The 10,574-nt window shown below is 42.7% G+C and overlaps 1 protein-coding gene across 1 annotated transcript in view; it reads left to right on the forward strand.

The window, feature by feature from the left end:
• Positions 1–63, forward strand: part of PHOX2B (paired like homeobox 2B) — a 1,980-nt gene extending 1,917 nt beyond the window's left edge. Inside the window, exon 3 of the mRNA XM_057371752.1 lies at positions 1–63. This exon is cut by the window's left edge and continues 393 nt beyond it. Coding sequence (XP_057227735.1) covers positions 1–63 — 63 coding nt within the window.
• The last annotated feature ends 10,511 nt before the right edge of the window (positions 64–10,574 follow it).

Consider the following 10,574-nt stretch of genomic DNA (forward strand, 5'->3'; position numbering starts at 1 on the left):
CTCTCCTCGCTGCAGCGGCCCGGAGGCACCAAAGGCAGCCTCGTCAAGAGCGGCATGTTCTGAGCGGCGGCGGCGGCGGCGGCGGCCCCTCCCGCTCATTAGTATCCGCCGCCCGCCCATAGCAATGACCAGGGGCCCGGGCTGCGCCGGGCTCCGCGGGGCAGGGACCCCGCGCCCCCACGGGGGGCCGCGCCCGGCTCTCCTGGCCCCCGGCCCGGCGGCGGGGCCGGCCCTCAGCGCCTCCGCCGGGGCGGGGCAGGGGGCGGCCGAGCGGGGAGCGCTGCGGGGGCAGCGGCGGGCCGTGGGGACTGTGCCCGAGGGCGGCCCGGCCGCGAGGGGGGGCACCCTTCTCTCCCGTGGGGTTTTTTAAGTTCCTTTTCACRGTCAGCCGGCGGGACAAAGTGTCTTCTTCCCCTCCTCCCCTCCTCCCCCGCCACCCTCCCTCCGACCCCGGCCCCGCGCCTGGGGGCGGTCCTTCCTCCACCGTCCGGTGTCACTGTCCCTCCGTTGGGTCCTGGGTCTCTCCGTTGCCGCCGCCGCCGGTGCCCCGCCGGGTTCGGCTCTGACCCGGCGGCCGCCGCCGCTTCCTTACCGCGGATCCGGCCCCTGCAGGGCCCGCGCTCCTCACGGCGGGCGGCCTGTATTTATTATTAATTAATTATTATTAATTATTATTATTACACGGTCTACGCAGTTTTTAGGCATCTCCGTTAGGGTTTTCTAATTTTACTTTAAAAGGCACAAACTATAGCTCTTAGTTGAATGTCGCCAGGTATGCTTTCTCTTTTCCCGTGTCTTTCTACAACTGTGTTCTGTGGCTCAACTGTATAGTGTTAATATCAGTACAGACTTGTCTAGTTGACCGTATAAATAATGTTTTCCCTTCTCGTAGTCTCTATGGCGTGTCTTTATGGAGAAATAAGGTTCTCACGGGTTCGGTTCCTTTTGCGTTTAGAGAGACCAGGTTCAGGCAATTATATATATTTTTGTTATTGGTTGCATGTCGTCTCATTTATTTTTTTCCCTACCTGTTGGAATATGTTTGTGAGCATAATCGTCATAAATTATGTTCAGGGTTTCCAGATTTATTTATATGTGGTTAAAATGAATGCTTCTATTTAAAAGGGGAAATATTTCTACATGTGCATATAGTTTTCCAAGAGTGTACCATTAATTGATTGTTGATAATAAAAACCAAAAGCAAACATAGTTATGGTGCTCTTCTGACTTCTTGTTAGGGCTTTATCTGGGGGGACGTCTCGGGGTTATTTCTGATAGAGATCGAAGGTGCATGCTGCAGAGCCTGAGCTGTGTCATCAAAAGATGTGCTCAGCAGCATCAATCTCCGTTACCATCAGGAAGACCATAACKGAGCGTCCCATCATTACTGCCTAATTGTGCCCTGACTAATTGTTTGCAAACAGGCTAATTAGGGGGAGGAAGAGGTATTTTATCTTTTGTCACTACCTCGGAAATTAGATATAGACAATATTAAGCGATATCGTTAAAAGGAAAACAAAAGGGGCACAAACCMCCGGCCCGGTTCGCCAGCGGGTACGGCATCCCGCCGGTCGGGGAGCCTTGGCCAGCCCTTACCCCCGCACTTGTGCTGAATCCCTGTGCCGAGGGCACAGAGCGGGGCCGCCCGCGGGGACGGCTCCAGCCGGGCCAGGAGCCCCCGGCGGCCTCACACGCCGGGACCGGGCTGATTTGCGTTTACCTGGGCGAGCGGGCGGCGGGGCCGATGTGCCGGGCCCTGCGGGGCGCGGGGGAGCTGAAGACAACCGGCCGAGCCGGCAACCCGCTCCTTCGAAAACCCTCCGGACAAGGACGGGTTCCCTCCCTGAGAAGAGCCGGGGTCGCYGCTCATCCCGGTGCCCCCGGCGAGGGCAGCTCCTGCAGCCGGATACTCGCGGGGTCGCTGCAGGGACGTCGGGCAATGAACTCTCTCTGACTCTGGCACAGTCCGTGGAAAAAAAAAAAAAGTAAAGAAAAAAGTCTGTCGGTTTGGCAGAGAAGCAAACTTGGCAAGGGTCTTGTCATCTGCAGCATGCAACATCTGCATGGCTGGGGGCTGGGGAGAGCAGGATTAAAAATATGGCAAGTAGAGCAAATGCTGTTCCTGTAATAAAATACTTGAATCATCAGGTTTAATATGCTGCAATAAAATATGCAGTGTATTTTCTGGAGGAAAAGAACTTGAATGCATTTTTTGAATATATGTTTTGTTTTAATGTGGGCAGATTTTGCCATTTTGCTTTTTCTCCCAAAAGTCATCCYATGATCTAAGAATATCTTTGCTAAAAGCAAATGGATGGCCTGTAGGAATGACCCAGCTGTGGACTGCAGTGCAGTTCTGCTAATAGCGATCTACATGTAAAGGTTTTCCTGCTGGAGAAGCTGCAGTGCTCAATCTGCTTTACCATGGCTGAATTGACCCCTGAGCTTTTAGAGAAGGTGACACCTCTATTACCAGTAAAGCCAACAACCAAGGGTGATTTAAAGGTATCTCTCCTGGTCAGGTCTTGCTGTGTGAAGACCATGAGGTTACATTTTATAGCAGGCAGCTATAATATGAAGACATCAAGGGACAAAAACACACTACTATTTTTGGGCCAAGATGACTATTTTGTCTGCTAAAACTTGGGCTTTATATCTAACAGCAAGGTTTCARTTTCCTACTAGTGGATCTACTTACCTCTCTTTTCTCACACTGTAAACTGATTTGCATTTTGATCTGTCTTCTTCCTGGTAAGTTAAGTAGGCTGTGTCCTTTACAWCTCCCACCATTCTTAAGGTTCAAACTTCTACAATTTTTCCAGACCTGGAACCACTSTCTCCTGTTTCCAAAGATGCCTTGCAGAAGGGATACTAGGATAGTACCAAACAGCGTCTCTCTCAGTAATGGTTCATACAGACAATGATCACCTCTGTATTTTTGATCACAGTTTTCCACATAGGTATCTAAACTTCTCATTAGTCCTTTTTGGAAACTTCTGTCACTGACACTTAAATCCTTTCTTAAGCTACTGTTTTCCATGCTCTGRTCACCCCCACAGCAAAGGGAACCTTGACACCTGAGGCATATGGCACTTGGCATTTGTGAGACCAGAGACCAAGACTGCTTGTAACAGATCAGCTGTAATGGTTATTTCATCAACCTTCATGTTTGCTCAGACAGGTAGAAATGGATGGTTTGAAAATGCATTAAGTTTACTTCTCCTGCCTGTCTGCAAGGACAGGAGTTTGAAATGGAGCATTAKTTAAATAAATAACCTAAAGATTGCTGCTGATCTTTGCAAGCACAGAAGCTTGAAGCAGGCCACGGGGCACCCAGCAGCAGCCCAGGCAGGAAGAGGATGTAAAAGGCTGCTCACCAGTGGCACCAGGGAGYTGAGCAGGAAAGATGGCCCATAACACCCAGAGGTGCTCTGCGGCTCACARGGTAAGGAAATCCGGACAAAAGGAMCTAAGGARCCAAGAGATGCTCCAGTAAAGAAATGAATGTAGGGCTTGTTATTTTTCTTGGATTTACCGCCTCACATTGTTCAAATKAAGAATAATTAATTGCACAATCCGACCCAAATTCCACATGAACACGTTGCATTTTGAAGAGTCTAGAGGTAAATTCATATTGTGTGTTTGGAGCAATGTGAATGTTTMATTGTTTGATCTTCTAAATACCAAGAGTTAAAATTCAGGTCTAATGCTGAATTTGGCTCTTGCACACACTCTCACTTCTCTCCAAAACATGGACAGAAAAAATAATTYCTGATTGCAGTATGAATCTCTTGGATGGATGCATGACAGTGCAAACATTAATTTTGTTGATAAGGAATAAGASGTCAGCATACAGGAAAACTACAATTTATAAAAACAATTCCTTTAAATGATAAGCAAATGTGTCTAAATTGTTTAATCTTTATGTATTTGCAYATATTTAATAGAATTATCAAGCTATTACCAACCAGTGGGAAAAGGTGATGTCATGAAAAGTGCCTGTGGTCTATCAGAATATATTTTTAAATACTCTTTTCATCCCACCTTTTTTTGGCACTGTTGAAGTGTACCTGGCAGGAATCCCCTGAATGAGCCTGACTCCAGTCAAAGCTGTCAGCTTACTGCTGTTGTCTGAAACCTGAGCTCTTTCTGAAGTCAAAATCTGGAGTTTCTTTAAATGTAAAGGATCCCCATTRTACAGGGACACAAAACTCACTGTTAGTTCCTAGACACCTAAAAAACCAGTCTGTAAGTCTTGATGCACATTTAGCATAAAYCATTAGGAGTCAAAAAACATTAATCCATAGGTTAYCMTCATCAGCAGCAYTATGAATTCTATTAACAATGGGAGMTGAAGCCTTCTATTTCTGCCAAAAATTTAATTTGATCATTTACAAGTTGTCATCTGACAACTGCTATAAACTGGTGGTTTCCTCTTGGGTGCTACTAAAATCTGTCTCTGTCTTAAAAAAMCACTTTTGTCCCTTTTGCTTCACTCAAGAGCTCACCAAGTAGGTCAAGGAATTATTTGAGAGAAAAAAACATTTTCTTGATTCATGGGGAATTCATCCAGAAATAGCTCAAGAAATTTTAGCCATGAAAATAAAGCTTGTGTTTTTATATTTTAGGCTGAAAACTTCCCTTGAAGAGAGAAAATCCTCTTTGGATCTGATCCTTATCATGACCATCATGTCAATAGGACATAAAAACATTTGCACTTAAAAAGAAGTGTTACTTCATTCTATTACGACAGGCTAAGGCCTACTTCTTCCCATTTCTTTCTGAAAGAGAGGTAGTAAGGAAATGCCARTGACAACTCTTGCTGCTTCAAAGAGTGTTTAAATTACATATAAGGTCTATCAATAGCATTAGATAAAAGTTCAAAGCAGTCTTGGGAAGTACAAGTGAGCAAAAGTATGCCTTTCCAGAAGYCTGAAATCCAATGTCAGCATCAAGGCCTCTATCATCAGGCTTGACATGTGCTTAGGGTCTTCAGAAGCATTCATTATTGTTTAACAGAAAGATGTTTATAGAAATAGAATCAATATATTCATTTCCCCTAATTGGAAATCCCATCTGGGGAATAAAATGAACATTTTATGAATTATTGTGGTTATTTCATTACAGAAAAGAAGTGGAGATTGTGAAACCAGTGGATAAGAGAACTGGTCATCTGACATGGACTTGGTTTTTGGGAAAGCTTGGGTTGCTCCTTTCAGAGGYGTGCATTGCTCCAGAGCACCCAGATGGAGCTTGGGCACTCAATGCCTTTGAAATTCAATTCAGTCTTTAAAACCTCCTGAGAGAGTGCCTTCAGCATCCCTGTCCAAGGACAGAGGCACAGCACCCGTGCTTTCAGGGTTGTTAAAAACCCACTGTGCTTTGAAGAGCCAAGGGTGGGGGCTCATCCATCCCAAGCCATGCCAGGGACTGGGGGGTTCATGCAGCAGCAGCAGCAGCAGCTGTTTRCGCTTCCCCAGCCCACTGCCTTCCCTTCCCCCTCACAAGAGCCACCCACAGCCAGCTGTGGCACCCAGCAGCTGGTTTCATTCTGGGATTCATTTCCAAGAGAAGGCAGGAACAACCTCTTCCCTCCACCTGCCTCTTTRTGGGTAACCATGGACAGGCTGGATTGGACTCAGCATTGGTTTGTCTTCCTTCTGTGATGCTCTCTGCAGCTTTCCATCACTGTGGCTTCCTGGGGCTTGTAGGACTCTCTTCCAGAGAACCAAGAAGAGAATTCTGATTGAGTGAGTCCTTGGTGCTTTGCCTCAGCTTTGTAGATGGGGAGGGACAGCAGAGTTGCTATAAGGTAGAAATTTTAATTTTCATTAGMATTTATCATGACTGTGTCTGTGTACTTAAATGCAACGTACAATCACACAGATTACACACACTCCACAGGCTGTCACAAGCTGCAGGTTATCCCTACTTTTTTTAACTCAAAGAATCTGACATCACAGTTTGAAATAATCTCAGAATAGCATTGTCAGGAGAATTCAGAAGATCTTGGCCCTGTACTTATTTCACAATATCAGATTGTTTCTAGAAACAGTTACCAAAATATCATATTACTTTTAAAAAGATTACCAAAAGGGGTGAAATCTGAAAATAAGCAGTTCAGTAATCTGCATAGGTAGYATTGCAGACAAAATGCTGCCACAACTAGCATGCAAATGTCTGAAGAACTCATTTCAATGCCAAAGTTACACAATTCCTTTTAAAACTGTGTCTCTCTTCATTTTTTGGTAAMAAAATCTTACATCTGGAAGAAAAGGTAGTTAAAACTCTATCTGCTTCTACTGAATGCACTTGCAATGCATTATGTGACAGCCTATCTTAGAACAGTGATGCTTTAAAAACAGGTCTAATTATCACTGGGACTATCTCTATGGAGACAAAAAGTTAGATAAACATGGCGTGGGTGGATTTGTCCTGATGCAGGAAAAGAGGATGTTTTAGATGGACGTCTCAGCCCTTCACTCCCATCATCATCAATTCCCACTGGGAATGTAGCACTCCTTGAGTATTTCTGGGCTGATCCACCGACTGTCAAATCTGGTGGCATTCACAGAAACGATGTAAGAAGGATCAAGGACACATATAATTCAAGAGAAGTAGAAAAGKTATTTGTATTAATAATTTGTATTATAYACTGCTGTACTGTRTAATACTAAATATGAAACTAAAACMCTGTGAAGACTGGAGAAATCACACMAAGCACTCTAGKTTTTTAYCCATTTAATCTCACCATTCAATAACTGCATCATTTGAACTCCCTCTTAAACTGGTTAGGGGGAAAAAATATTAGGATAACATATAAGAGTGTTATCATTTCAATCCTGCCTCAGCTTAGTTTAAAACCAGAAAAAGGAGATCCTTCCAGTCAATAGACAGTCAAACTGAGACTCATTGCCAACACACACACTCGGTTGATGTGAAAATTTTAACTGAATTCTGAAAAAAATTGAGCTCTTAAGTAAGAATATTGAGGTGGTATGGCTTCAGTTAATAAAATATTCTGAAAGGTTTCTGACATCAACCCATGCATTTCAGGGTGTAAGCCAATCTCCACTTATTGAAGATGAGAYCTTTAACAAAAATTTTCCACCTGTAAGTTTCTTGTTTGTTCTTCTAAATCAATTGCTGCTGTTCAATTCCCAAAATTAGTTTACGAAYGGTAGATCACAAGTCTTAGGCTGTACCCCACTCCTTATTTCAACATTCTAATAGCAAATTAAAGCATGTCCTCCCAGATTTCCCTCATTTATATGTATTTATTGTCTTCTTGTTTGGTAATAGTCYCTGTTATATTCACAGGGTCAACTTCAATCCTGGCCACAGTGCATTCCACAGCTCAAGTCAAATAAATCTTCAAAAGGGATTAATTTTTCCTATTATTGCTGATTACTTTCACTGATCAATACTTTCACTGGTGTATACCACTAATACATTTAAATGTCAATGTGGGAATTAATTAACCTCAATTATTTCCTTTCAAAGATCATGACATTTGTTGTTGAGATTTTAGGATACATCCACATAAACTTATGGMTACATTGTCTTTAAAATTGTCGTAAATTATATGTATAAATGATATGCAAAAAACATCACAAGTAAATGATAATGATATGTAAATGTATATGYATAAAACCTCACAAGTACAAAATGCTTTTAAAGAATTTTTACAAAATACTTGGAAGTAATAGGAATTAAAATATTTAATCTCATAAAAATAGGCATGTTAAACCCACTGTAATTTCTAAACCCAGTTATATGTGAATTCTGAACAAAAAAAGGGTTTCTCTAAACAATGGAAAATATTAATGATACAAGAGAAGATTCAATTACATAATCTCTATGATTTATAAAAGGCAAAATTCAGATATGCGATACAATAAATAATCATTATGACGTGACTACACTTTAGTCTAATAGAATCCCATTATTTAGAAATGGAAAAAGAAACCCCATTAGATTATAGACTTAATTCCCTGCCAGTGCTGAGGTCACTGCTCTTTCACTCTCAGGCTTGTCTACGTGAAAGCTGCGGGTGCTGTCGAAGGATCTTCTTGAGCAGGCAGAGATACAGAAAGGCAAGAGGACCTCTGTGTTGATGTCGGCATTCCCATGAAGGAATAAAAACAGTGTAGTGGGTAAATCATCTTAATCAATAATTTTAAAGAACAATCTGTTAAGATCTGGGGGACAAATACCCCAAAATGGCAATAACGTGYGAGTATTGTCAGTATATGAGGATTAGGGATCAGCTGAACGAAAGATACAACAGTGCTCTGCAATGAAAGCCGTCCTAGCGCAGCGTGTAGAGCCTTGTAACACCTGAACCCACGAGATTTTTCTGGACYTAGAGCTGTTGAGCAGTTTCAGCCAATACTGGTTCAAAGAGAGACCTTTAAAGGCTCTCCATTCTCAGTTCTCAGAGGAGGAGGTAAGGGGGAGAATATGCTGCTATGTGTGTCTAGAGGGCTGTGATCCCACTGAAACTCAGGTGTGCCAAAATCTCTCCATAGCCTGCCAGTGTGGGCTCAGAAACCTCTGTGTGTTCCTTTTGCATTTTCCAGATCGATTTAGAGTCTGTGAACTCCTTTTCCCCGAYGATAAATTAGCCACAAGGAATGAATTTTTTGAAGAGGCTCCTTCAGCATGGCAGTTTCAGGCAGAGAGCTCAGATTTCGGCTGGGAGCCCCCTGCTACCCAGGGGAGTCACATCTCCCAGATTTTTCTGCACTGAGGTAAAAGCTGAGATGTGTCTTTTGAGGAGTATTGAATTTTTCTTGCAGGGGACAGATGCACTAGAAACACAATTTATTCTCCTCCATAATAACTATTTYTTCTGTCACAGCAATCACAGCCTACATCCACCCACAAATGGCAGCAGGGCTCCAGGGGATTGTCCAACCCATTGCCACACGGTGCACCAAACCTGTCACTTGTTTTCTCGTTCAGGTTGGGAATTGCCCCAAATAGTTTTTCTTCATGAAAGCCATTCAGTTTTGTTTTCCGAGAGCACCTGGAACCTCCCTTCCATCCCTGACACCAAACTGCCACACGATTTAGGGAGTTGCAATGACAGGTTTCAGAATGCCCAGGGTGTTGCCATCGCTGCCAACAAACCTGTGCTGCTGAGGAAACCTCCACCTCATGCTTCAAGGAGCTGTGAAGGAGAAATTAGCTTTCAGCAGAGGGGCTTCTATTTGTGCATCATTAAAGGGGATTTGTGACTTTGGCAAAGTGGTTGTTGAACAAAGATATTAAAATTATTGCTTGCTATCAGTGGCAAAACTGGTGAAAAATGTTTTCTTTTACCATGTCAGGAGGCTGACAAATTACTGACAAATTGCTTATCAGTGGTRCCATTGAGTTAGACAAACAATAGTTACAAAACATGCACCCTGATAATCAGTGCAGCTCTGTGAGGATACAACATTTCAAAACTCACACCAATTTCATGTTCTAAGGAAATAACTTCAAAATGTTTTTATTTAGTTTTTTTTATTATTATTATTTTTAATTTTTAAAGTCCTGGGCTGAGTAGTGGACTCCCACACAACTCAAACAAATGAGATGTCACTGATGGAAAGCTGATGGAAAAGAAGATTTGAACAATTATACAGAACAGATAAGCCATTAGCTTCTCCCAGGATCTAATGATGARCTCTGCAGGATCATTCGGGCTACAGCCATAATTAAAACTGGGTCTGAGTCATTCTGTTGTAGCAGAAAACATTAACAAAAAGGGAATCTTTGGCAATCTYCATACAACAGAGGACTAGGATTCAACTGGTGTCTGACAGTAAGACTAAAATATTTTTGAAATAGAAAGCTACAAGAAAGGATTGGCATTTTATTACTATTTTATTTAATAAGCTACTGTTTAAAGCATAATCACAGCTGAATAAAGACCTGAACATGCTTTTCCACCTTGTGCCACCTGTGGGAAGGCCATTATTCAATTATGCTAAATGTGTTATATTATTCTATTTATCCCATGCTTMAATTACTCAGCTGTTTCAATCACACTCTTCCATCCTGTTGCTTTAATTAGYTGATATACGACATCTCTGTATTTGACTTCATCTTGATGAAGACACTGACAGCTGTATTTTTGCATTGGTTTCTTTTTTCCAGTTGAGAAGCAGAGTTTTGTGATAAATGACGTGCAAACCCCGTTCCATGTGGCCAGTTTTTTCAACCCATCTCAAAAGTTCCTTGTGTAGTCGGAAGGCCTGCTAGGTCAGTGCTGCCAAAAGGAAACCACTCAGACTGGTTATTGCCATCCTGGGCCACTTTACAGTTACCAAAACAATTTTTTTAAACTTCCCAACGTAGAAAGAATAGGCATATATGAAAAGGTGTTCCTAGCTMTAGGATCATTGCTATTCAGGCAATCCCAACCACATTCCTAGAAGCAGGTGGCCTCCTTTTTGGCCACCCCGCTATTTTCAGGAAAGAACCCAGCTTCTACTGGTAGAACACTATACATAGATTTAGTAGAGCTGGTTCCTGGCTTTGCCTAGTTGGTCAGRGTTTTGCCTTCAAATTTTTTATGTTCA

This window comes from Malurus melanocephalus, unplaced genomic scaffold (assembly GCF_030028575.1).
Source record: "Malurus melanocephalus ecotype Western Australia unplaced genomic scaffold, MMel_1.1 scaffold_157, whole genome shotgun sequence".
NCBI classification, from domain to species: Eukaryota; Metazoa; Chordata; class Aves; order Passeriformes; family Maluridae; genus Malurus; species Malurus melanocephalus.